This window comes from Falco cherrug, chromosome 8 (assembly GCF_023634085.1).
Source record: "Falco cherrug isolate bFalChe1 chromosome 8, bFalChe1.pri, whole genome shotgun sequence".
In the NCBI taxonomy this organism is placed as follows: Eukaryota; Metazoa; Chordata; class Aves; order Falconiformes; family Falconidae; genus Falco; species Falco cherrug.
The window spans coordinates 6,276,101-6,301,651 of NC_073704.1; the positions used below are offsets into that span (position 1 = coordinate 6,276,101).

General features: G+C 58.8%; 3 protein-coding genes across 40 annotated transcripts in view; 1 reads left to right on the forward strand and 2 right to left on the reverse strand.

The window, feature by feature from the left end:
- PCBP3 (poly(rC) binding protein 3) overlaps positions 1–19,300 on the reverse strand; it is a 73,775-nt gene extending 54,475 nt beyond the window's left edge. For 23 of the 30 annotated variants that reach the window (XR_003559370.2, XM_027803005.2, XM_027803004.2 and 20 more), the window contains exons 1-2: positions 4,992–5,073; positions 3,585–3,690 (exon numbers count right to left, since the gene is read on the reverse strand). Coding sequence is in view for 25 of the 30 variants with exons in the window: in XM_027803005.2 (XP_027658806.1) it covers positions 3,585–3,650 (66 nt within the window). In the remaining 5 variants the exon portion in view is untranslated. Of the gene's footprint in view, positions 1–1,371; positions 1,498–3,579; positions 3,691–4,991; positions 5,074–12,303; positions 12,373–16,203; positions 16,376–19,282 lie in introns of those variants that run through there. The other 7 variants (XM_055717879.1, XM_055717877.1, XM_055717875.1 and 4 more) reach the window with 6 other exon arrangements.
- SLC19A1 (solute carrier family 19 member 1) lies at positions 18,377–24,341 on the forward strand. Of its 6 annotated transcripts, XM_055717869.1 has the most exons (7): positions 18,380–18,612; positions 19,166–19,324; positions 21,038–21,348; positions 22,112–22,859; positions 23,137–23,329; positions 23,413–23,554; positions 23,654–24,341. In XM_055717869.1, the coding sequence occupies exons 3-7, from the start codon at positions 21,172–21,174 to the stop codon at positions 23,834–23,836; spliced, it is 1,443 nt and encodes a 480-aa protein (XP_055573844.1). In that variant the 5' UTR covers positions 18,380–18,612; positions 19,166–19,324; positions 21,038–21,171; the 3' UTR covers positions 23,837–24,341. The 6 variants fall into 6 exon arrangements, with proteins under 6 accessions (XP_055573846.1, XP_055573844.1, XP_055573840.1 ...); XM_055717871.1 differs by lacking the exon at positions 19,166–19,324 and having other exon boundaries at positions 18,377–18,612; positions 23,137–23,315; positions 23,654–23,790; XM_055717865.1 differs by lacking the exon at positions 19,166–19,324.
- COL18A1 (collagen type XVIII alpha 1 chain) overlaps positions 24,142–25,551 on the reverse strand; it is a 41,653-nt gene continuing 40,243 nt past the window's right edge. For all 4 annotated transcript variants that reach the window (XM_055717863.1, XM_055717864.1, XM_055717861.1 and 1 more), the window contains one exon: positions 24,142–25,510. In XM_055717863.1, the coding sequence (XP_055573838.1) occupies positions 25,297–25,510 (214 nt within the window). In that variant the 3' untranslated portion in view covers positions 24,142–25,296. The remainder of the gene's footprint in view (positions 25,511–25,551) is intronic.

The following is a 25,551-nucleotide window of genomic DNA, read 5'->3' on the forward strand; positions in this document are numbered from 1 at the left end:
TGAGTCTCCACCCAACAAGTCCCTTGGCTGCAACATCTCATGCCAGCAACACTCCTGCTCATCACCCCTGCCAAAGGAAAGCCCCAGGTGAATCTGCCTCTGGCATCTGCCCTCGAATTTCAGCGCTGTTACTTCTGCAGAGCAGCTGTCCCCAGCCATCCTACCATCCAAGGGCTCCAGCCCTTCTTATCGAAGGGTAACACCTAAGGCTCCTCAAAGAACCAGCTGAGCTTGGGATTTGGTGAAAAAGCACAGCTCTGGCCACCTCCTTGCCTTCTCGGCATCACCACCACATCCTGACCCAGCACGCAGCCCAGCTACCGGCTTCTTCTTGCAGCTGTTCCCCCGCATACGGCTCTGCACAGGGACGGGAAGCATCAGGAGCACAGTCCCTATTTCCAGGTCCTACCTGAGGTCGGACCGTCTCACCACGCTGCTACCAAAGACAGAAATACAGCCATAAAACGCCCTAAATGGTGCCGAGAAGTGCGGGGTTTCACCTGAAACCCTCCCTAGCTCAGAGGGTCAGGCTTCTCCAGCCACCAGCCAAACAATGGAGCATTTTATTCCAACAAATACAAGGCGAGGGAGAAACTTGCCATACTCAAACGCAAACTACGGACACAGCCAAAAGCGCTCAGCTCACTGCCTTCCCCTCCTGCATGTTGCCATGGCCGGTGTGCGAAGGGAGAGAAGACCCCCCCACACCTTCCAGCCCCGCAGCACCCTGTTTGCAGCCCCCTCATCCTTCCCCAGCGATGCCCGGCTAAATCTGGCTCCCGAGTAATCTTCTGAATAATTATATAATAGAGAGGCAGGCGGAGAAATAATTTTAGGCCGCTCTGTTGATAGAAAGCAAGCTGGATTAAAAGATCAGAACAAGCAATACTTAGATTAAAATGGTTTGTTATTTTCAGCTGCGGAAAATCTGTGGCTAAAGCACGGAAGATGTTGAGGGAAGGCGCATCATCTTTCTTTGCCTAAAATCAAGCTTTCTGCGTATTAGCCAAGGCAAGTTCTAGGTTTTCCACCTACATTCAGGTTTTGTTTTCCTGACGGGTCAAAGAAATACAATTTCCCGGATCATATGGCATTTTATCTAAAGACTTAAGAGCAGCGCGGAGGTGCTTCAAGTTACGTTTTGCCCTGCAAGCTGGGTCCGAATTAAACACCATCAACACATCGCTGCTTGTTAAGACATCAGACCCCCTCCGTCAGGAGAATCAGCGTGCAGCTCGGCAGACAACTTCATTACCTGCAAGAAACATGCCTCCCGGCACACAGCATGGGCTTCATCAGTCCCAACGCCTTTGCCTTTAGCATGTGCCTCCCCACACCCCCAAGCTGATGGCAGGCAGACACCAGGCTTACCGGCAGCGGAGAGGCAGCCGCGGCTGGGAGAAGCCCATCAGACAGCAGGGCAGCTTTCTGCAGGCACCTATATGGCGTCCCCCTGGCCCCCAGCAAGGTCGGCGGCCTGGGGTGCTGCACTCTGACTGATCGCTTTGGAAAGGCGTGAAGGGGAGGCAGGAAAAAAATGGTGAGAAAGGGACCTGATGCTGGGGGCCGAGTTCTCCGCAGGGCACGGCACTCATCAGCCGCATCCCAGATCGATGCTGCTAGCTTTGCTCGTTCACCTTCAAGTTCAGATTAAGCAGAAGGGTCAAACTGGGAAATCGTTTGCCACTGGCGGGCACATCCCTGTCCCCCCCACCCTCCAACCCCCACCCCACCAGCCTTGTGTCACAGCCTTTTCCCCTTGCCTGCATGGACACTTCCCACCCGAGCACCTTGCTAACCCCACAGCATCTCCGGCCCCCAGCACCAGCAGCAACCACTCGTCACATTGCCTGGATGTGAGATGGAGCAGCAGAAGGTTCCCGCTGCCAAGTGGTCTCCAAAGCCAGAGTCCTCTTCCAGGTGTCCCTCGCACCTGTAGTTTTTCTATAAAACAGTCATGGTAGTACACGCATAGCATCAGCTCTGAGATAAAGGACGAAATCCCATGGGGCAAGAGGCCCAAGACACAGTCTTGAAGAGGGCTTAGCGTTTAAAATGAAAATCACGCCTTGCTTTGCATTTTGAGCCAGAAGCTGCTGGCTTGCACAGAGCCGGGCACCAGGCTCCTCTCCTGCCTGCTGGTGTGGGAGAGGGGTCGGGGCACAGGCCTGGGAGAAGGGATGGGATGTTGGACAGAGAGCGTGGGAGGGCAGAAAAAATAGGCCGGTGACCTTCCTGGAGGGAAGTGGGAGCTGTGGGATGTTGTGATGTTCATTCAAATGATGCTTTAATAACCACTTACTGCAGAAAAGTGTCTTCACTAAAGCCAGAGAATAAAATGCACTTGCTGGACAGATTGGGGTTATGAGCGCTTGTGGGAGGACAGTTTGGGGACTTGGTCCCAGGCAGGATACTCAGCTCCCCCAGAAAGGACATGTCCCAGTGTCCCTGGGGTTGGCAATGCAGACCCCTTCTCCAAGCCCTACCGTGCTCAGGGAGATGCCAGCAAGTGGGGAAGAGGCAGCGCCCTCCAGGGATGCACTCCCAAGTGCATCCTTCCTTCAGCTTGTGGCCTCCGGGCTACCAGCATGGAAGACAAAGGTGCCCTCCACCCCCCCTCAGACACCCCTCTACGGATGGATGTGTTTGTAATAGGCTGCCCACAGCACACAAGAGCCACAGATGGTGATGACAGAGACCTCAGACGATGCATGCTCAAGCAGCAGCAATAACCAGAACCCACCACGCTGCCAGTGACCATGGACAAGCCTCCTCACAGGTTTTCGGGCAAGTTCTACCCTTGCTGCACCTTACTGGGTGACCTGCAGCTCCTCTGAGAAACCTCCATCCCATTATCCAAAACACCATCTTGTTGCAGGTGTTGCTCTGGCCAGTCTCTCACAGGGGTTTACGTGCAGAAAAAACAGGGATTTGTGACACTTTTAAAAGGAAAGGGAGAGAAAAGAGGTGGATTTGTCTGTTGCTACAACATTTCTGCTTTATGGAGCTATCTTCTCTCTCAGAGACATGTGTCCTTCTCTTCACTAATGGAAAATGTTGCCCCGTCGCCCATTTGCAATAGTCAATGCCTGGGACAACACAATGGCCCCAGGCCAAAGCAGATCTATTTTAGTAACAAAAGCAGAGTGGTCGATGAAAATGACCCCATCTATGCACTTCCCAGCTTAGCTCTTTAGCTGGTTTTAATGGACCCCTGTGACCAATGTGGTGGAAAGCAGGCAGCTGAGTGCAACGAGGGCAGAGGCAGCAGGACAGGAGACCTGCACGGATGCACGACCACAGCGGCCCCTTTGCAGAGGGAGGCCTCAGCAGCAAAACATACCTCTCATGCAAGCCCTATTAGTAGGACTTCACAGTGCAGGGAGTAAAACCCCCTTCCCTCTTTTGCCCATGCCACATCATTGCCCCTCATGCAGAGCCGAGTCCCTGCGGTGCAGCAGCACCTCTCCCTGCAGACCCCAACCACGTCATCCCTGCAGGCATTTTATAGCCTAAGGGAGACCTCGTGCAGCTGCAAAGACCCTCCCAGGATCTGGAAAGGGACGGAGCTCGCCTTACCTTACCCTGCAGCCTGGCCTCAAGCTCCAGAGCGATTCCTCGAAGGGTCCGGTTGCAGCAGAAAAGGGCATGCTGAGCGCGGGGTGGAAACCGGCAGCCCCTGGCACGAGCCTGCAGAGCAGGACATGGCAGAGGTTAGGCACAGCACAGAAGAAGGACACCACCCAACAGCTGCTTACCATCAAGGAAAAGTGAATTTCAGAGAGAAATAAAACATGGTTTGCGTTGGGGGCAACAAAATGCTTGGAAGTGTCACCTCCAGGTTGTTTATGGGTCAGGCAGCAAAGCCCTGCCTGTATTTTTCTCTACATTCGGAGTAGGTTTGGGCAGGTCCTGCCCCATCACTCATCAACCAAGGGAAGCCACGCAGAGTTGGGCTGTGGAGGAAGGGATTCCCAGGACACAGCCCCAGCAAGACCCCCCAGGTGACCACAGCCCAGCAGTCTGGCTGTGGGAACTGCCCCCACAGCGGGGAGCACGAGCCAGGGGCCGGCTTCCTCCAGAAATCAAACGTCAATGGAAATAATCCAGCACGTTTCAGTGACATGGGCGCCGGGTTATTTTTATTGCTTTATTTTTGCTGCTGCTCCCAATAAGTTAACTGGGGCATGCATTAGCCATCAATAAAATCAATCGGGCAGCCTGAGCCATTAATAAGCTGAGTGCCAGAGGGCAGAAAAACCTCTCCATTGCCCAAAATATTCTTTGGGCAGCAGGGTGGGTGAGCTGCAGGCACCACTCATTGCCTGGACTTGGTACTGCTCTTGACGAGCCAGGGCAGCCTGTGTGTTTTAAGGGGAACCCTTCCTCTTCCCAGTGAGTCAGCAACCACCGTGCTTGTCCCCAGCGAGGAGGGGCTGACGCTGCTGCCATGGGAAGGAGCCCACCGGAGGGAGGGGAGCCCATGGGACCCCCTGAGGTCAGCCTTCAGTCCCGCCTGCTGCTCACAGCAATGTCAGTGCTAAGGTCAGAGCAGGTTGGCCAAGGCTTTATCCCTTTGGGGCTTGAAACTTCCAAGGGTGGAGACTATATAACCTCTCTCAGCAACCAGCTGTCCTCAGAATGAATGGGGTTTTTCCCTGCAATACCCTATATGTTGCTCTGAATGGCAGCCATGTCCTCCAAGGTAGTGGCTGCATCCCCAGCTGGTGTCACCTGCAAGCAGGACAGGTCCTAGGATGGATCCTGAGGAACTTCACTACTCTCCACTGAGCCTACACAAGCAAAACAGAGTTTAAATCCCACTAACTGTCACAATCATAACACCCTTCCCCATGGACTCTCAAAAGATAGAGAGGGAACAACAACAACAAAAAAACCCAACAAAAAACAAACACCACCCCACCCCCACCCCCAAAATCCAAATAGCCAAAACAAACCAGAAAGGATGGAAACCCCAAACTACAACTCACCGTTGGAGAAGCAGCAGGGGCAGGTTGGGGATCCCGTGGGGCAGAGGGCTGGGGGTCAGCAGTGGAGGCAGCAGGGGAGGACCTGGAAGACAGCATGACATCTCAGCACTCGGAGTGCCTGGCCAGCCCCCCAACCCAGGAACCCCCAGGAGCATCCTTCCAGCACTGCTGCCATGGCCAAGGGCAACTTGAGGAATGAAGAAGCACAAGGGCAAAACAGCCCCGGGCAGAGGAATCTTGGTAATTTTTTGATGCCAATCAGCACAAACTTCTGGTCAATGATTCCAGTATTGAGAAAAAGAAGGAAAAACCCCAACTCCGGCACCAGCTTCATCAAAACACACAGGAACAAGAGAGGTCAGACAAGGATTCAGGATGCTGGAAGGACAAAGGGTTGCAAGAAAACTGCCCTCCTCCCCAGCGCCAGCGAGGTGCAAGCCACTCCATCCCAGCCCCACAGGCACAATCTGCCTCCTCATCACCCACGTGGGCACAGAGCAGCGACCCACAGCAACGCAGCCCACAAATTCACAAGGAAAGATACTTTTCTGTGCCTTCCATGTCTTAGGCTTGAGTTTATCCCAAGTCAAGGCTTAGCACTCAGGAAACACATCATTAAAGAATTTGCCAGCAGTTTTCTTAATCAAATATTGACCCGTCTCCCAGCAGCTCTGCTTCTTGTTGCGTTACAACCCTTCCACCCTTCCACCAACGTGCTGCAGGGTAAGATCCCAGCCACGACCAAGGGCACCATGTGCAGACCCACGCACAGAAACTCCTGTTTCCAGCACAGGTTTTTGCTCTAGATGTTTGGTGCAGATAGAATCATAAGCCAGTCTTAAAAACTGCCATTTCTATGTCTTGCAGCCCTTTGAGATGCAAGGAGCAGGTCAGTCAAATCGTGCAGAGGAGCTGCACGCTTGCCTAGCCACCTAATTCATGTTCTCTGTGATTAAGGTGCAGGTCACCTCCAGGTACGGACATGCCTGCATTTCCCAGAGGACTGCTGCCATGCTGGGGGAACCACAGCTCCAGCAAAGGTACACATGCACCTCAAATAATCCAAAAGCTGCCTCCAAGCAGAAACCTCAGCACTGCAAAGCATGACGACCACAGCTGCTTTAAGCACCCCCGTCACCTCCTGTGGGGCTGTTTCCAGAAGGACTCTGTTGGGTGCAGCCACCCAGAAGCACCACTGTGGCCAGAGAGGCACTGGCTGCTGTGGCAGCTGCCTGCATCCCCACATCACACAGCAGTAGAATCTTCTTCATCAGTGACCGATGCAAGGCTGTCAGGAGCTCTCTTAAAAGACAGCATGACATGCTTATGGACAAAAAACTTTTTGGTCTGCTGGCAGACTATCACCCTCACCATCATGTCCCAAACCCTCTCTCCAGCGCAGCTAAAGCCCCCGCACCTTGTGGCTGCTTTGGCAGTACAAGCAGAGTCAATTATTCTTTTTTCCTGGTTGTTTCTCTCCAGTGAAACACACATAGGTGCTGTGAGAAAGACACCAGCGAGCTTATCACGCCAAAAGCTTTCTCTGTCCTGATCATGGCAGTGGAGAGCACAGCTCCATCACTGCATGGTCAGCTTGCCCACTAGCTCATATGGACTAGGTCCCATCAGCAGATTTGGTCAGCAGTGTCCATGAGGGGTCACCCAGGATGCTGAAGGAGCCACTCATGAACAGCAGAGCAGCAGAAGTGTCCAGATCCCAGCAAAATGACACCTGTTCCTCCCAGACAAGAGCGCCTGAAAATGCCATGAATTCCAATGCACTGATGTGGCCAGCCCCCCCAACAGTCAACCTTTGTAGACTACAACATTTCAACATCCTTAACTTGTCCCAGAGAGGCAGCAAGCACCCTGAGCAGCAGGGACCCCACGGCTCGGCAGCATCCTCAGCTTGACACTTCCCACCTGCACTGGAGGACTCAGCTACCCCATACCAGGGGGCTCAAAATTTCACAGCGTTTAGTCATGCTTGGGGAAGGAGGAATCACAGAGATGTGGCAAACGTTCTCTGGAGAGGGTTTGACCATGTGGCATCAGTAGGATGCAAAGGTGAACAAAGTGTGCAGCTCCCTGCTCGCGCTCGGCCTCGGAGGTGAGCTGGTGGGTACTTCCATGTGTGAGCAGGTCCCGTGCCCAGTCACATGGGGCTGTGACAACTCCCCTGCTTTTGCTCAGCCAGAGCGAGCTGGTGAGCACTGCTCTTGGGGACATCTGTGGGCATCCAAAGCAGCAGCTAGGCATGGGGGCTGCCCCTGGCACTGCCTTGGTGGGTGTCCAGAGCACTCCAGCTCACAGGCCGTGCTGCTGCCCTGACCAAACCGGCAGATCACATCAGGAGTCACTTTTAAGGGCCCCTCAAAGTAAAGCTTTCCCAGGCAAAACAAGATTTTCAGCAGCCCTGCCCAGTCTCCCAATCTCTGCACCTTCTCTGGGCTGGAGATGCAGAAGCAGCCCCCTCAGGACCCTGGCATGCTGCCTTATCCTGTCATCCCAAATGCCAGCAGGTCCTCCCATATCTCCTAATACATAGTATCCCCCCCTGACCCCCGCAAAAAAGCCTGCTCCAACACCCAGCCTGCCTCTCTTCAACCTCAGCCAAGCTGGACTTCAGCTTCCCCTCACCTGCGAGTACTTGACTGCTTGTGCCCATAGGGCATCTTGCTTGGCACTGTGTTTGAGACCATGAGGCACCTGTGTGGGGTCCACGGTCTACAGAGGATGGAGAGCTTGCAGATGTCCTCTTGCTTTGCTGCAACCCTCCAGGGAAAACTCAAACTCTTTGAGAAAACACGCTGTGCAGCTGGTGAAGGATGCACTGGATGGGATGGGGATGGGGATGCTCTCCCACCGTATCACCAAATCTCTGCGCTACAGTAGACCTTATAGATGGGAACCTCAGCACGATGGCTCCCTTTGCATTGCCCCCCCCAGGCTGCCAGCCCCCTTCATGTTGGAGGGGACCCTGCTTCCAGCCCGTCAGGGTGCAGCAGCCCCTGTGCAGCTGGGATCCACTTTGTTCTGCTGCTTGAGGTTTTCAGTGCCACCGCTTCTTGTGAAGGGGAGAGAACGATCCTCCCCTGACCTGTGTTCCCATCATCCGCCTTACTGGGTGTTTTACGCAGACAGAGGCAATGATTTTAATGTCCCAGTGAACAAGCTGTCGGGATGCATCAGCCTCAAAGGGCAGACTTCAGAGATGGCTTCTCCTCCCAGGCGCTGCCCGGGCAAGAAAAACTGATTCCAGCTCCGCACACACACACACACGCGCGCACGCCACGCATGTGCCACCGGTGCCTGTTATTTTCCAGCCTTTTAACAAAACATCCTTCAAAACCCCACTCCTCAAAAGGGGGAGGTAATGAGCCCAAGGTGGGGGGTGTCGGTACACCGCTGCCGGGATGGCATGGCCTCCAGGCGGGCAGAGCGGGCAGCCCCCCGGGCAGGAGCCAGCGTGACGTGATGGGACCTGAGCGCTCTGAAGCTGTCAAGAGTCTCGGCAGAGATGGGCTGAGAAAACCCATGAGCGGAGATGACATCTGCCCCCTGGGCAGGTACCTAATGAGCGGAGACATTGTCCATTTGGGGAGATGAGGTAAAGTTAAAAGATTTCCAAGCTGACACCTGGCAGCCTCCATCGGTATTCCTGGCGAAACAGCAAGCGAAGGAGAATGGAGATGGGGGGGCTGAAACCGGTTCCCCCCAGGCTCTGCAGCAGTGAGTGAGCGGGATGGGGACAGCGTTGGTGTCTCAGCATCTCATCTCCGCCGCCCGGAGCTCCCTTTGTGATTTTCTGCCACGTTAGAAGAGAAACCAGTGCTTTCTGAGAGCTGCCCCACCAGGAGCATCCCTGGGGGGGTCTGGCAGGTCCCACGTGGCCCCATGCCTGCTAAAAAGGCAGCAACATGAGGGGAGCATGTTCCTGGATCCAGTGACACACCAGATCTACTCTTTGCCAGGATCTGGGCATGGCCAAAGTCTCCCGTGCCCCATGGTCCCCACAGCCTGGGAGCAGGATGGCGCTCAGCAAAGCCCCGGCCCCCGGCATCACCCGGCAGCCCCCCCTGCCACTTCCACAAACCTAGTTCAGTCAGTACCTATAAATCCAGCCTCCGTAAGCCCACTTGTCATCAGCTCTTCCCTAACTTACCTCCAGCGTCCTTGCCACCCACCACCTTCAACTGGCACCTTGTGATGAGACAGGAGCAGCAGAGCGGGAGAAGGGAGAGCCCCTTATCACTCCCATCACCTCCTGATTTTCCCCTCCGGAAAACCTGGCTCTAAAAGCACTCGTGAGCCAGTAAACTTCCCCCCATTTACCCCCAAAGTTCTGGCAGGCAAGTCGTGGGTCCATCCAGGAAAGCCCCCACTGAGATGCTTCCCTCCCAACCCGCCTGCCTGCTTTCCCCAAGGCCAAGTGGGTTTACAGGGCAATCATCCCCTCGGGACCATCCTGGGTGGAAGGAGAGGTCCTCGAGCATCCTCAAGGCTTTCTACCAGCCAACAGCAGCTTAAAAAACTTGCCATTGCTCCACACAGTTTTCCTTGGCTCCATCAACAAACACCCTCAGGTCTAAACCACATTGCAAGCAGGATTTTCACCTGCGCAGCTCCGGGGGGTTTTGCTCCTTTCATACAGCCAGAAATGCCCAACCCAGGGTGCAAAGCCAGGGGTGGCTTTGCCTGGGATGCTGGGAGCAGAGACAGCAGCTGGACTCCGGCCACTCCTCCCTGGCACGCACTGACCCGCTGGGCTTGAGCAGATGGAGCGGCCGCAAATCCCCCCGTAAGCCAGGGAAGGGGACTAATCTCCTAGAGGACAAATCGGTTGGTGACGGGGGAAGCTGGCGTTTCACCTTTTCCTCCCTCTTCCGGAAAACACCAGCAGCATCCGGCATGCCCAGAGGGACCCCAGCATCCTGGAGGGTGGAGGAGGCAGTGCCAGAGGCTTGGGTACCCAGTGGAGACCTGGTTTGGGGACAAGCACACATTTCATTTAGGTCACAGCAAGCTAAGCCCTAAGTGCCCTACCCAGAGAGCCACGGCTGCTGGCGTTTCCTTGGGGAAAACCGCGTCTGGTGAGTTTTGAAAACTTCCAGAGTGCTCCCTGGCCACGAAGGGCTGAGGCTTCACTGCACACGAGAAGTGCTTGGTGGGCTTAGGAAGCCTTAGGAACAGCCCACCAGGATGAGACGGACCACCTGCAGTGGAATCCCTGGTCCTTCCCCACCTTTGGGGAAGAATGGGGATTATGTCCATTGGAGTGGGCTAGTTTAGGTCCTCAGGATGGGATTTGGAGAGCTAAAAAAGCTCTCTCCGAAACCTAAACATCACTAAAAGGATTAGGAGTGATGTAATGCGCCAACGTCAAAGCACTTGAGCCGGAGCCGAGCCCCAGCAGCAGATGCCACCAGCAGCTCCTCAGGACAACACTCACAGCTGAGACCACCCTGTGCCTTTCAGAAGGCTGTTGCTGCCCAAAAGAACCCAGAGCAGAGGTCAGCCCAAGGAGACCCCAGGGTCTGCACAGCCCAATCCTGCTCCTGGGGCTATTCACAAGCAGCCAATCCCCTCCAATTCATTTTCCTTCTGCTCCAGAGGCAATCGAGAGCAAGGAGGTCAGCAAATTTAGTGCCATCCTCCATTCTTCTGGGTTGTTTTTTTCCCTTCCATCCTTACTTTATCATTGCCCCTCTTCCCTTGCTCAAGGGCTGGCAAAACTACTCCCGCGTGCTTGCAAGGGAGAAATGTCTCACCAGATATTGTCAGCTCTACTCACAAAACTCTGGGGTGTTTTCTAACCATGGCAGGGAGAGCTGCCAACAACAGGCACGTTAGCTCTCAGAAGCACTTGAAAGGAGGAGGCTGCAACGCAGGGAAAGGACAGAAACCATACAGGCTGGGATGCATGGCTTCTGGGCACGGTTTGCACCCTAGTCCTCTGATGGAGGAACATGGAAGGCCGGCAGAGGCTGGTGAAGCCCTGGCTGAGGGGTAAGACACATCAGCACGTCACAGTATCACTTCTGCCGCTTGCCTGGGGAGCCAGACCCTCAGCCCAGAGCCTGCATGCAAGGAAATGTCCCAGGAGGGAGAGGGTGAGCTATTGGTGTGTGTCCCTGGGGACCATGGCCACCCAAGCTGTGCAGAAAAAACAGGCAACTTCAGGTCCCTCACTTGTTCTTCCCCTGCCACGTGCTGGTGCCCAAAACCCCCTGGAGGGGTAACACATTTTCCAGGTGAGGAAACTGAGTCACAGAGGTGCCCAGACCAGCGAGGTGCCTGAAGAGGTCCCCCCTAGGCAGATTTTTCAGCAGACACTAAAACCCTGATGATGCTACAGGGCTGCTTCTCTGCACCTCACCATGCACTCACCATCCTCCCCGTCACAGCCCTGTGTGTCCTGCAAGATCCCTGGCCCTGCACAAGCTCAGTGAGCCCACCCTGGCCATCCCCAAGGCATCCTCCTCCCCTGACACAAAGCGTCCAACATAGCCAGATCAGGAGAATCTCCCCCAAAGCTATGAAATGTCAGAAACGTATGGATTTTGCCCGCTGGCTTTGGGCTTCACAGCTTCCCAAAATTCCTGAGGTGTGTTTCATGGAGTGGCCACTGGCTACCCCAGCAAAGAGGCTGGAGTATGTCCCATGGAGCCACACCATCACAGGGAAGGGCTTCATTTCACAGATACCCTGCGGTTTCCTCTCTACAGCTCTCCAAAACATTGCCTTCATGTTATCAGTCAAATAAAAGCCTTTAAATAGTGAATCATTTCCAAGGAAGGACAGAGGCACAGAGCGAGTCAGGCTGTGAGTGCCTCTGGTCCAGCTCCTGCCCTGAGCAGGGTCACTCCAGAGGTGGATTAGGCTGCCTGGCATGAAATAATTTCACCCTGAAACCCAAAAACTTTCTCCAAGCCCTCCGCTTTTTGCCTGTGCACAGGGAGGGGCTCTCCTGTGGGCTTTCCCAAAACACACAAAAGGGAGGAGATGTTCACTTCAGGCACTGAAACCTGGATGCCCTCATCCACTGCCATTACCGAAAGCCCTCCTTTTTATAATTTCAGGAGCACAACAAGCAGCGGGAACCTCATCATGGATCATCCAGCTTCCTAACGTCACCTGGGCAAGAGGGGATTGAAGCAGCCACACACCACCCCTCAGCAGCATGGGGCCGGTCTGGCCTGGCCATGCCACCAGCTGGCACGACCTGTGCCAGGGAGGGAGATGCCACCACCATGTCTGGAGTTCCCTGGGCAGCCCTGGACCTACAGCAGGGCTGCTCCTGCCTTCTTACCCCCGGGGCCGGTCCCCTGAGCAGCGTGACTTGGTGGCACATCTGGTGGCGTTGGGAAGGTGGCAGTGCAGCCGGCCGGGCAGCTTTTGTCCCTGCAGACAAAAGGGACAAGAGTCAGGCTGCACCAGGGCGAAAGCATCCTCCAAACAACGTGGCCCAACACAATGCAAGGTGCTCCCCCAATTTTGGCAACCCCTCAAAATCCTTGCAAGGGTGATGGAGCAAAGATGTTGCAACTGGAAATGTGCACCTGTGACATGGGAGGACTTGGGGGCAGAATCCATGTTGTGCCGTGTTTGCACAAGGCAGAAGGTTTCAGAGTGGAGACCCCCAGCAGCACCCCCAGCCCCATGCTGGCTGTGGTTGGGTGTTTCAGAGCCTGGTGTTCACGCAGCGTTCACCACGTGGAACACATTGAGGGGAGCTCCAAACCTCGCGTGTAGCAAAGGTGCGCGTAGCGGATGAGCAACCCTTCCACCAGCAGCAGCTTGGTCGCTAATGCCAGGATACACAGAGCATTTTGCTACCTCCACTCGCAGCAGCACGTTGCTCATGTTCCCAAACGCGTTGCTTAGCTTATCGTTATTTAGCAGCTTTTAAGAAAAGATCCTGCTCCCTTCCACCCCGCTGATGCTGGTCGCTCACCCTGTGCCCACCACAGCAGGTCCCCATCACGGGGACACCCACGCAGGTGCTTCAGCATCACCCAGCACCTATGCCAGAGATCCCTCCGCCCCAATTCCCTAAGCACAAGCTGATCCCAGCACTGCTGGGAAGCAGCTTTTCCCAAACCCTGGGACCAGCAGACCAGGGCCCTCCAGGGCACTTGAATTTTCAGGAAACCATCACCTTGTGCTGGGAAAGTCGCAATAAGAGGGTTTACTCCTTGGTGGCAGAGATGCATGAGTCATCCTCCAGCCTGCCCTTGAAACAGAGCCAAAAAAGCTTTTACCCAAAGCAGCCAGCAATAAGATACCAGATCTGGAGCTTCAAGATTAACCCCTTCCTGGGAGACATCAGCTGCTTGCCCTTACATGTGGACCCTTTCCCCTCCTCCAGTCAACACCGGGTTTCCTCACCATGTGTGCCCAACCAGGCTGGTGGACATGATGCCAATGCTCCCCCGACAAGCCCAGGGGGTGAGGGGGCACATGCCATGAGACCCTGGTGATGGGCTGCTGCTGGACCAAAGGGGATTGGAAATGCACCACCACCCCAGGGACTGGCATTTCTCATCTGTGTATCTCACTGCAAAGCTTACCCAGCAAACAGGCCAGAGGCTGGGGCTCAGCAAAAGGAAGAAGCAATGGAAAAAATTCAAGGCACTTTGTTCTGCTGTTTTCGGAGGAAAACTTTTAATCCTTGCATTTTGGAAGCCACTAACAAAACACAGCTCCTGTAAAGGGCTCCCCATCGATCAGCGTGCCAAGTCTTGACAGGCTTTCCCCAATTTGGGGGGGAACTTGCCCACTGGAAAAACACGTATTCCCCCCTCAACAGAAACCAGCCCTTTGAGGACACTCAAAGGAGGGACTTCCTGCATTAAAGAGTTTTTCTTCTTTGCATTCTCCCCACAGGCAGTCAGAGAGGTGCTGGCACCCAGCTTGCCTGCCAGCCTGGTGGAAGGTGGTCCTGCTTCTGTGGTGTGGGAAGGTGAGAGCCTCAACCCATGCCAGTGGGCATGGGCATCGCTGTGCCAGGATGGGGCAGGAGGATGAAGGATGTCCCCAGGTATCACTGCCCCAGGGCTGGCAGTGAAGGGTCCACCCTGGGGACATGGATGCTGTCCCCCAGCCTGGCATGCGTCTCCGGCATCCCTGCAGCCTCCATGCAGGGAATGATACCCTGCGGCTGCTGCATGGGATGCCAGATGCTGAAACAAGCCTGCGCTCTCCTGGGCCATTGAAAAGAGAAGGGAAAGGAGCCGAGGACTGTACTTGTACCCACTAACCTGGGCTGGAGTCCCCTGCCACAGCCCCACGGACCCGGGGCTCAGGCAGCACAGGGGCTGAGCATCGCTCGAGCCACCCCAGCAGTGTCTGGCAGCCATTTCAGCACCTGCATGGGCCTGCTCTGAACTTCACAGCGGTGCTACACCTCCCCAGCCATCATTTAAAGTGAGCTCAGATGGGGCTCTCACAGCCTCCCGGAGGCCGATACGGAAATGCTCCTAGAAAGCATGGATGAGGTCACAGAGATTTTGGGTGCCACCTTCACCTCCCACGGGGATCTCCATTCCCAAGGTGCTTGCTTACAGCTAGAGCTGGTCTGCAGTAAGTGCCGCTATCCATCCCCTCCACCCTCAGGAACCCCTGTCCACCTCTGAACCCACCCAAGATCCTGGCGCAGAGCAGCGTCTGGTGCATCCCCCACCAGGACCACCCACTCCCTTGCTATTGCATCCCTGGGGATGCACAGATGCTCTCTCCTCTTGCAAGGATGGAGAGAACGCACCGTCCACAGCTGCAGGCCAGGAAAGCCTGGGACACCTGCACCACACTGTGTGGCCACAGCACCCAGCTTCACCCCACACCCCCAGCACCGTGGGAGCCCCTGGGGCATTCTACTCCGAGCTGCGCCACCTGCCCCAGGCTCACTGTGCCGCAGGCTGGGGGAGGAGGCCGTGTGGCGTGGGGCTCTGCGCCATTCCCGGGGGGCCATGCAGCATCCGCACTGGGGTGGGGATGTTCTGCAGCGCAGCGGCCACCAAAGGATGCTGCACAGGGCTGGGCTGCTGTGAGAAGGGTGGCACGGGCCCCCCCACCTCCCCAGGATGGGTCAGCAAGACCTCATCCAGACCTGGGGGGACCCGCCAGGAGGAGCTGGGCAATAAATGCTGCCCGCTGCCCCAGGAGCGATACCCAAACAAACCTACCCCTCTCCATCTAGCTCCTGTGATGTGGGGTGATGGCTCCAGTGGGGAGCAGGGAGCAACCCCAGAGCAGGGCACCCTGTGCTCCCATGAGGCGCATACCGATGAACCAGCCTAATTTTAAAGGAAGGACAGAAAGGTCCCGGCTGGAGAAAGGGTCTTCCCAGGAGGTGATTTGCCCAGCTGTGGGGGAAGCTTGGAGGTGTGTGCTCCAGAAACAGGGCCTGGGCCCCCTTCCTCCCCCTGGCACTGATGTTGGGGTGCACCTGCCCTGGCTGGGTGCACAGATGAGCAGCTCGGTGGGTGCTTGGTGACCAGCAGGCCCGAAGCTCAGTCTCAGAAACGACCACCAGACGGACACCAGCGGGACCCTACGGGATGCTCGCACCAAAAGCCACCACCCGAAAGCCAGCGGCCAGGGCTTGCCTGCGCAGCATCCCTGCCGTCCCCGTCCCCACCCGCACTTCTCCCTGCAGCGGCGGGCACGGGGCTCGGCGAGCTGCCTGCCGTGGTGTCCCCCCACTTGGGGGCCTGGGCCACCGGGAAAGCACTTCGGGGCTTGTTTCGGCAGCTGCCAGCCCCTGCGGAGCTGAGCAGCATCCCAGGCTGGGAGGCAGGGACCGGTAACTCAGCAGCCTGGCAGAGGCGCGCACTCGGGGAGGTGGCCGGGAATAGGGGGGACCCCCTCGGCAGGGACATGGGGGACTCACCGCCCTGCCTTTGGAGGGTGCTCACCTCCCGCTCCCGGGCTGGATCCCGGAGCGGTGCCGCACCGGGAGCCGCCTCCTCGTCCCGGCGGCTGCGTGTGTGCGCGTCCGCTCCGCCACCCCGGGGGCTCCGTGGGGGGCTCACACACAGGACACCCGCCACCCCCGCCCCAGGAACGGACCCTGCCGGAGCGGGGGCGAGGGCAGCGTGCGGCGCCCGGGGCTGGGGCAGCCCCTCCGGCACCGGGAGCTCCGTCCCGGGCCCCCCGAGCCCCGAGCCCCCGCCCAGCAAACGGCGCCCCCGGGAAGGCGAGTCCCTACCTGTGCCGGGCGGACGGGCCGGGCCGGGCGGGACCGAGCGGGGCCGAGCGGGGCAGCGGGAGCGGCGCCGGGCGTGGGGCCGGGAGGGCGCGGCGGGGATCGCTCCCGGGGAGGCGGCAGCCGGAGCCGAGCGGGTGCGCCCTGCCCGGCCCCCCCGCAGCCCCGCCCGGCCCCCCGGCCCTGCCCGCCCCCCCCGCGCCCTGTCCCACCCCCCCCGCGCCCTGTCCCACCCCCTGCTCCTCCCCAAGCCCCGGTCCTCGCCCCTGCCCCTAAGCCCACCCCAGCCGCACTCCTACCCCGGCCGTTGCCCCTGCCAGGTCCCAGCTCTGCCCCTGCCCCCTTCGCGCCCCTGTCCCTGCGCTTTCCCAGCCCCGTTCCCTGCCCCAGCCACTGCCCTTGCCGCGCTCGAGCCCCTGCCTGTCCCCTAGACCCTGCTCGAGCCCCTGCCCCTTCCCCAGCACCAGAGCCTGACACTGCCCTTGCCCCTCCCCAGTCCCTGCTCCTGCCCTGCCCTCCTGCTGCTACTGCCCCAGCCCCTACCCCTGCCCCTGTCCCAGTCCCTAGGGGATACTAGCCCTCGGGGGTTGCCCCCCTGTGTGAGCCATCCAGTGGGAGGCTGGGGCACCCTGTGCTGCCAGCACCCTGCCCTCGTCGCACAAACGCACCCGCCATCCCGGGCCTGGCACCCCTGGGTGCTGCCCCAGGCTGGAGGGAGCCCGGCCAGTGACTGGGGCTGGTAGCAGCAGCAGGACTTTGGTAAGGAACAACACGGTGGGGGGGTGGGAGTCCCAGGTGACACTGCTCAGGGGGATTAAGGCCCACCCGGTGCTCCCAGGGTGCTGGCATTGCCCAGGCGCACAGCATCACCCCGGCATGCTCCTGCACCCAGGTCCTGCTGCACATGGCCCCAACCCTGCCATCGTCCTGGCAATCAGGGCATGGAGAGACAGATCCCCCCCAAGGGCTGTGCCCCGGCCCGAGGGAGGGACACGCTGGGCATGGGGACCCTGCCGGCAACGTCTGCTGTGGTCTTGCCATCATCTGCAGGACCAGCACTTGCCTGGGAGGGGACACAAGGTGGTCCTTCTGCAGCACCCAAGCTGTCCCAGTGTCCTCCTCAGGGAAGAAACTGCTTTGGGGAGCAAACATACCATCATGTAGGAAAGGACTCGGGATGTCCCCCACCTCGATCACACAGCCTGGCTCTGTCCGTTTGGCTGGGGGGAAAAGGAGGAGAAAACCCCAAGTGACATAAATGCTGGTCCAGCCCCCACCCCAGAAGTTCGGCCATGAGCATCTTCACATGGGTGTTGGGGGGCTCAATGGGATGGGAGTGGTCTGGGTGGGAAGGCCCCAGGCTGGGAAGTGGCTGCCTGTACCCGTCACAGCCCTGGGCGGGGGGGCCCTGACGACCCCTGGATATCTGGGATCCTGCTGCCGCACTTCCAGGCGGGAACATATAAATATTTCAGGGGAGTAGCCGAGCCCTGTCAGGTTGCATTTGCTTCTGGCAGAGTGAGTGCTGGGAGAGGGGGAGGAAAGGCGGGAGGGGGGCAGGGGGGAAAGATGCTCTCAGAAGATGCGCCGTCTCCCGGGAGGTGGGGACACCAGCTCCGGGGCCTGATCCTCGAGGGTCTCCACCTCTGCTTAGTTTCCCTCTATGGATGCTCTTGCCTCAGGGACCGATGCAGGGCCGTGGTCCAGCCTCTGTTGTCCTGATGACCGGGTCTCACCCCAAAAGCACATCTCGGGGGGGGGGGGGGGGGGCTGTGCCGGGGGGAGAGGGGATGCGGCAATGTTGCTCTAAGCCCAGCAGGCACGGCCGGGACCCTCTGGGACGTGGCACAGCCCAGACTGTAACAGATGAAGGGGGGGCAGAAATAAATCTAAGCGGCTATGGGCAGCGGGGCGTTAAATCACCGGGGGGGGAGCCGGGGCGGCGGGCAGCGTCTCCCCAGGGATGCTGCCGCGCCCGCCCGGCGGGATGCAGGGCCCCGCAGCCCAGAGGCCACGGCGGATGGGCAGGGAGCTGCGGCGGCTGGAGGGAGCCGGGTGCCCCGTCCCCGCGGCGGGGTGCGCAGGTGGCGCTGCGGGGGGGTTCCCCCACCTCGCGGGCTGCCGGAGCCGCTTTGCCGGGGAGTGGCCGGGCTGCTCCTCCTCCTCTTCCTTTCCCTTCCCCTCCCCTTCCTCCTATCCGCTGCAATGTGGGCCTTGTGGTCCACCCCCCGCCGCCCCGCACATGGATCCCGACTGCATTCCCTGAGGGCCCCCGCACCCTCCTCCTCCTCGTCCTCCTCGCCTTCGCTGCGGATCCTGCTCCGGCGCGGCGGGGCCGCGGGGATCCCGGGACCCCCCCACACCGCGGCCGAGCAGGTGCGGGCCGCCGCCCCCATGCCCGCCGCCCCCCAGGTACGGCCTGGGCTGCGGGGGGGTGCGGGGTGCTGGGCTGCCCCCGGTGCTGGGGTGCCCGGGGAACCGGGGATGCGGGGTGCCCCCAAGGTGCGCAGGGTGCCCTGCCTCAAGGTTAGCGGGTGCCGCGCCCCGCCCCCCCCTCAACACCCTCCACCACGTGCACCCAAGCCCGCCACGTGAAGCAGCCACCCATCCCTTCGGTGCTGGGGTGGGGGGCAGAGAGGTGCCCACACGGTGGGCGAAGGAGTATTTTGAGGAGCTTCCCACCCTTATCTGGGGAAGGTGCCCCAGGGGCTCGTGCAACCCCGTACCCTGCCTGCTCGGTGGAACCCCAAAAATGCGTTGTGCATCCGCAGCATCACTTCTGTGCCATCCGCTGCCGGGAGAGCGTTCCCCCCGCTGTCCCATCTGGGCTGCGATGGCTATGGGTCCCCGCGGAGCCGTGCCTGAGCTTGGCCACCCACATCGCCCACGGCCCTGGGTTGACAGCCAGGTAGCATGACAGTAATCCCTTGTCAAGGTCATGCCATGATAGCCCAGCGATAACCAGGTTCACACGGTGATAACCGCTCGAGCTCTGCTCCCTCTCCTCTGCCTGGCTTGCACCAGGGCAGAGGGACAACAGCACCGAGTTGGAAGCATCCCCCTGGGACTTGCACCCACTCACCTCGAGCGGCAGCAGCTCCATGGATGGTCTGCAGAGGTGCAGGTGGGTCTGGCCAGATGGGTTCAGGGCTGGCATCCCTGCATGGGGGGGGTACACATGCCAGGAGTTAGGAGACAGCGCTCCCCGGAACGGTGGCACGGGGGCAGCTGCACAGAACTGCATCCTGGCTGTAGCGCACATGGTTTCCTTTGAGCTGGGGGTAAAGCACGTGTATCCATTCTGGGTAAATGTGAAAGGAAGTGGGGAGCATCTGCTTCCAAAACAGGTTTAGAGCAGGGGGTGGAAAACAGCCCACTGGGGTCCCAGCACGTGTGGCAGGGGAGCTGCCCCGCAGCGAGGTGACGATCGCTCACATCCGCAGCCCAGTTCGGGGACGAGCGAGTGATGGGGCATAGTCCAGGCACTTGTGGCTGGCAGGGGCCCCAGGCAGGCACGGCATGGCACAGCACTGGGGTGGGCATTCGGGGGGGGGTTTAGCCCCCTCTCCTTGCCCCTTGCCCTTCACAGCACAGCGGGGAGGCTGCAGTGCTCCACCTGGCACCCAAGCCAGCTCTGGGCGATAGCTGGCTGGCGGTAAGCGAGCACTGAATCCCTGCCCCGTGCCCCAGGGATCTGTTAAAGAGGTAGGGGTATTTATTTAAGAGGTAGGGGCAGTTTGCCTACCTGTGAGCTTGCTGGGGCAAATAGGCACCCCGCTTCCCCCTGCTGCTTTTGGTGCTGATCATGACTGGTTCTTCCCTGCCAGCACTGGCACCGGCTAGTTCCCCCAGTAGCCACGTGCATTTTCTGGGGGGGCTCTTCAGAGGTGAGGCCCCCAGACTTGTCGTGCAGGATGGCAGAGGAAGGGCATGGACTGGGACCATGGACTTATTTTTAATGACTGTGATTAGTTGTTCTGCAATTAGCAGGGTAATCGGGTTTCTAGACCTTGCTCCCATGGTGTGGATTGGCACACGTGGATTTTTATGACTCAAAAAGCACCATTTATGGCTCAAAACCCGCCACTTTTTGAGGAAGTAGGGAGCAGTGGGAGGACACCCAGGCCAGGCTTCTCCCTTCCCTGCCTTCATCTCGTGACTGCTAATCGGCCCTACTTTGTGCTGCCAGCTTTGCTGCAGCCAAACCTCAGGATTTGAATATTTAATCCCCCTCCAGACCATGAACCTCATGGCATTTTGCATTTTCCCCAGGCCAGGCGATACCACCCGAGCATTGTGACCTGCCGGGGGACTGCTGAGGGCCAGGGGATTGCCAAGGGGCAGCTGCTTTTCTGTGGCTTGGCTAACGTCCCGCCGACTGCCCAGCTAGTGTAATAACAGCACGGGCGGCTCTGCGCCCGGTGTGCACATTAGCTCGCTTTTACAACCGGCGCAGTGCCTGTGGCTGCTGCCGTCTCCCTCCGGAGCATCCTCGGCACAGGGCATCTGCATCCCTCTGTCTCCAGGTCTGCAGCAGAGTGACTCGGCTCAGGGAAGTGTTGCTTTGGGGAGGGGGTAAAACCCCACTGACTCTTAAAAGGGAGAAAGAGGAGGTGATGGAAGCCAAGCATGCCCTGCTTCAGAGCTTGGTGCATCCAGGTTCTTTTATACCAGATTTACAAATGCTGCCCGAAATGCCCCCCCCCCGGCTTTTGCACAGTGAGACACGCAGTTGCTTTTCTTCTTGCAAGAACATGTCCTGCGGAGAAGGTAGTGGTATTTATTTGCCTTGTGATTCTGGAGGAATTTGAGCCCATGCCAAATGCTTTCTCCCCAGAAACTGCAGCGGCGTGGCTTTCGATGCGTCGGAGAGCGCCTGCGGCCAAAGAGGGGCTGCCTGGCCTGGCAAAGCCCATCTAGCTGACCGTCCCCAGGATAACACTGCTGTCCTGCTGCAGAGCCGGCGGAACCATGCCCAAGAAGGATGATGATGCCAAAAAGCCAGCATCAGAGACGCTGCCGGACCAGCGCTGGAAGCTACAAGTCTTCTACCTCTGCTTCTATGGCTTTATGACACAGATCCGGCCCGGGGAGAGCTTCATCACCCCATATCTCCTGGGGGCTGACAAGAACTTCACACAGCCAGAGGTGAGTCGCAGGCAGCGTGTCCTCCCCGACATCCCCCTTTGTGGCCACAGTCACCACCCTGGGGCTGGCCGGAGCATCCTCCTGTGGTCCTGGGGCATGGAGGGGTGCAGGTGTGCCACGTCCTGGGCAAGGTGGCACGCGGTGAGGCGTGGCGATGCTTTTTGGGAGGGAGAAGGTGGTGCAGTATGGGTCCAGGTGGCAGCATGTCCCCGTCTCACTGGGCTGTGAGGTTGCCCTGTCCCCAAAGTCCCAGGCTGAACTTTCCCTGGCGTAAGACCGTGTGGCCAGGGTGGCAGCCAATTCTGGGGGGTGATGCCTGAACCCTGCCCACCTGGGCAGCCAGTGGGATGGCGGAGGGTGGCTGGGTGGGGGGGGTGGCTGGGAGGAGCCCCATCCCATCCCACCAGCGAGACCCTCCCATGCTGGCGCGGTGCAGAGTGGGGGGCGCGGGGCTGGGCACCACCAGGCTGCTGGCAGCGATGGGGTTAGATGAGGAAGGGCCATGTGTTGTTGTGCCCTGACCAAGGGATGCTGGCCCCAGTCCAGCAAGCTCTGCATCTGTGGGAACGCTGCGTTCTCGGCACAGGAAGGGGGCAAGGGTCAGCCAGGCCCCCGGCCGAGCACGCCGCAGGACACATTCTTCCCCAAGGAAGCGCCACGATGGTAGTCAGCAGCTGACGCCCACCCGAACCGCGTTCCTCTGGGCTGGGGGCACCCCCCAGGGATGTGTCCCGTGCTTAGCCCCTCCTTGCACGCACGGCAGGTGACCAACGTGATCACACCGGTGCTGACCTACTCCTACATGGCCGTACTGGTACCCATTTTCCTGCTGACGGACTACCTGCGCTACAAGCCGGTGCTGGTGCTGCAGAGCCTAAGCCATATCTCCATTTGGCTGCTGCTTGTGTTGGGCACCTCTGTCCTGGCCATGCAGCTGATGGAGTTCTTCTACAGCATCACCATGGCTGCCCGCATCGCCTACTCCTCCTACATCTTCTCCCTTGTCACTCCATCCCGCTACCAGCGTATGGCCAGCTACTCTCGCTCTGCTGTCCTCCTGGGTGTCTTCACCAGCTCAGTGCTGGGCCAGCTCTGTGTCACCTTGGGCGGCGTCTCCTTCCTCACCCTCAACTACATCTCGTTGGGCTTCGTCAGCTTTGGCCTCATCCTCACCCTCTTCCTCGAGCGGCCCCGGCGCAGTCTTTTCTTCAACCGGCCCGAGGGGGCTGCTGACGAGGCTGCACCCGCTGAGCTGGACGAGATGGCTGGGGGGGGTGGTGGTGGGGGGACGCGGGGCTGGCGGGAGGTGGTACTGTGCCGTATGCTGCGGGAGGTGGGAGTGTTGGCCAGGCAACCCCAGCTCCGGCTCTGGTCCTTGTGGTGGGTCTTCAACTCAGCTGGTTACTACCTGATGCTGTACTATGTGCAGATCCTCTGGAACGAGATCTACCCTGCCACAGACAAACGCCAGGTGTACAATGGAGGGGTGGATGCTGCCTCCACGCTGCTGGGTATGCTTGCCTGGGCTGGGGACACCAGATATGTGGGAGGACACCCCAGTTTGACTGCTTCCCCTGGGAGTGGCTGGGGACACCGGGGATGCAGGGGGACACTCCCATCCTGCTGCATTCCTGCAACTGGCGGTCCTTATGGCATTTTGGGGGGTGCAGGGAGTGGCAGTAGTGATGAGATGAGCATCATTAGATGAGATGAGCATCACTAGGCTGGGGAACACAAGGTGGTCCCAAGCTGACGAGGTGCTCACACCATCCTTCATCTCCTCCCCAGGGGCTGGTGCTTCTTTTGCTGCTGGCTATGTGAAGATCCACTGGGCGCTGTGGTCAGAGCTGGTGATCGGCGTGGTGACAGCTTTCCAGGCGGGGCTGCTCCTGCTGATGAACACTACTAGCAACATCTGGCTGTGCTACACTGCCTACGTTCTCTTCCGTGGCTCCTACCAGTTCCTGGTACCCATTGCCATGTGCGTGGTACCCCTAGGGAGCTGCTCCCACCCTGGCAGCCAGGCTGGTACCAGGGGTTCACTGATGCCCTTCTGTTTCCCAGTTTCCAGATCGCTACTTCCCTCTCGAAAGAGCTCTGTGCACTGGTCTTCGGGGTCAACACCTTCTTCGCCACCGTGCTGAAGACCATCATCACCATCATCGTGGCTGACAGGAGGGGCTTGGGCTTGTCTGTGCATCCCCAGGTAAGGACTGGGGGACATCTAGGATGGAGGTGGTCCCCTAATGGTGTGGGATAAAGGTGGGGCTGCAAGTGTCATTCTCTCCCCCTTCCTCTCCTGCAGTTTTACGTGTATTTTGGTTATTTCACACTACTGGCGGTCACCTACCTGCTGTCAGCTGTCAGCGTGGGCATCCGGCACAGCCGCCACAAGCAGCCAGCGGAGCAGGCCTTGGCCAAGGAGTTGTGCCAGCTCCCCGCTGAGGTGCCAGCACCGGAGAAGAGCCTGGAGGCAGGCGCCGTGTGAGCCTGAGTGCTGGCACTGTGACCCCCGGGGCTGGGTCGCAGCTCCATAAATGAGCATCACTGTCAATGTGTACTTGGTCTCCTGTCCCACCGTCTGTCCTCTGCGCCGGTCCGTTGAGGACATAACCCCTTGGGATCAGTTTTCTGATCCGTGGGGGCAGGGCTGTGCCCCCCCCCCCCCCCCCCCCAACCTGCAGACACTGCCAGAGCAGAGGCAGGATGTCCGCGGCTGCCACCACCAGGTACGATGCTGGGGTCCAGGGGGTCTCCCGGCTACCAGCTCCCCATCATTGTGCAGAGTCAGGCTACAAGAGGATAACATTTCTTTATTCAGTGCCTTTAGAAAATGGTTTATAGAACACAACTGTCAAAAAAAAAATAAAGATCCACAGGCTTTAAATTGCATTAATTACACAAAATACAGTAGACTGTAAGAAATGGAGACTGTGTGACTCGCACAGCTTTTATGGTAATAATTTCCATACAATAACAAAAAGCTAGTTACAGATTTGTCTTTTTTTTCTTTCTTTCTTTCTTGTTTTTTAGCACCTTGGTTTTGCCCACACCGATTCAAACCAGCTTTGCTGTGCCTTGGCCCTTGGGGCGCAGCAAAGGTGGCATGGGGAGGGGGGGTGATGGCAGTGCCCTCGGTACCACATGTGCTCAACACGCACATGCACGTAAACACATGCCAAGGGCGTGCTTGGCCCCACATCGGAGCCACCCCATTGCCCCGCTCCCGGCGCTGGCCTGCGTGTGTCTGTACCCGGGGTGTGGGGGCACGGCTGGGAGTCCCGAGGGTGTGCAGAGGGGATGGGGGCGACCAGACCCCCTCCCCTGGGCTCGTGAGCTTGCTGGCTGTGAGGTGAACGTGAGGATGATGATGGGGGACTGGGTGGAATGGTCCTTACCTGGGGAGGACGGAGACCATCTGGGGGAGCCCCAGCACTGCCACGGGATGGTCCCTTGCTTGGGTGGGATGCCGGAGTTTTGGCTGGAGAAGACCCCCTGGCCCCAGCAGCAGGGATTTGGGTCTGACCCCAAGCTCCTGGCGAGGACATTGCAGGGCTGCGGAGTGGTCAGAGGAACACCCCCAGGCTCTCCAGGAGGGCACACCGCATGGCAGCACCAAAATCTCCCTGCTGAGCATCCTCCTGCCCAGCCACCCCAAAAAGAGCATCTGAGCTGAAGTGGTTAAATATTAGGCGTTAGAAGTGGAGCGAGAGGAGGGGGAGGAAGGCAGCCAGCCCACAGCTGCCCTGCTGCAGGTGGGACACTAGCCCCTGCCAACCCAGGGCAGGGGCGATGGCAGTACTCTTTGGCTTCAGGTCTGCGGGAGAAGAAAACCCTGTGGGGCGAGGGTGGGTGCATGGAGGGGGCTGAGGACCACAGAAGTGCTGGGGTGCAGGCTGGCCCTCCCCTCCCCAGGGAGATGCGGGGTACCCAGGGGATGGGAAGGTGTCACTTTTTGGCAGCAGTCATGAAGCTGTTCTCAATGCAGAGGACGACAAAGGTGTGCTGGCAGCTGCTGGCCACTTGCTCCAGCAGCTTGCCAGAGCCCAGCGAGGAAGCCTGGCCGGTGGCGGTATGCTCCTCTGTCCGCCACGTCTCGCAGTAGCTCTCAGGCAAGCGCCGGCCCTTGGCATCTGAGCCGTGCCAGACACTCTTCTGTGGCCTGGAAAGGAGAAAGGTGGGGGGCAGCTGTTGGCCCCCACG

Bases quoted from the DNA above. Each gene is read 5' to 3' on its own strand.
- SLC19A1 (XM_055717869.1), top strand. From the start codon at position 21,172: ATGCCCAAGAAGGATGATGATGCCAAAAAGCCAGCATCAGAGACGCTG. The intron at 22,860-23,136 runs GTATGCTTGCCT...TCTCCTCCCCAG, and splicing joins TGCTGCCTCCACGCTGCTGG to GGGCTGGTGCTTCTTTTGCT. The intron at 23,330-23,412 runs GTGCGTGGTACC...TCTGTTTCCCAG, and splicing joins TTCCTGGTACCCATTGCCAT to TTTCCAGATCGCTACTTCCC.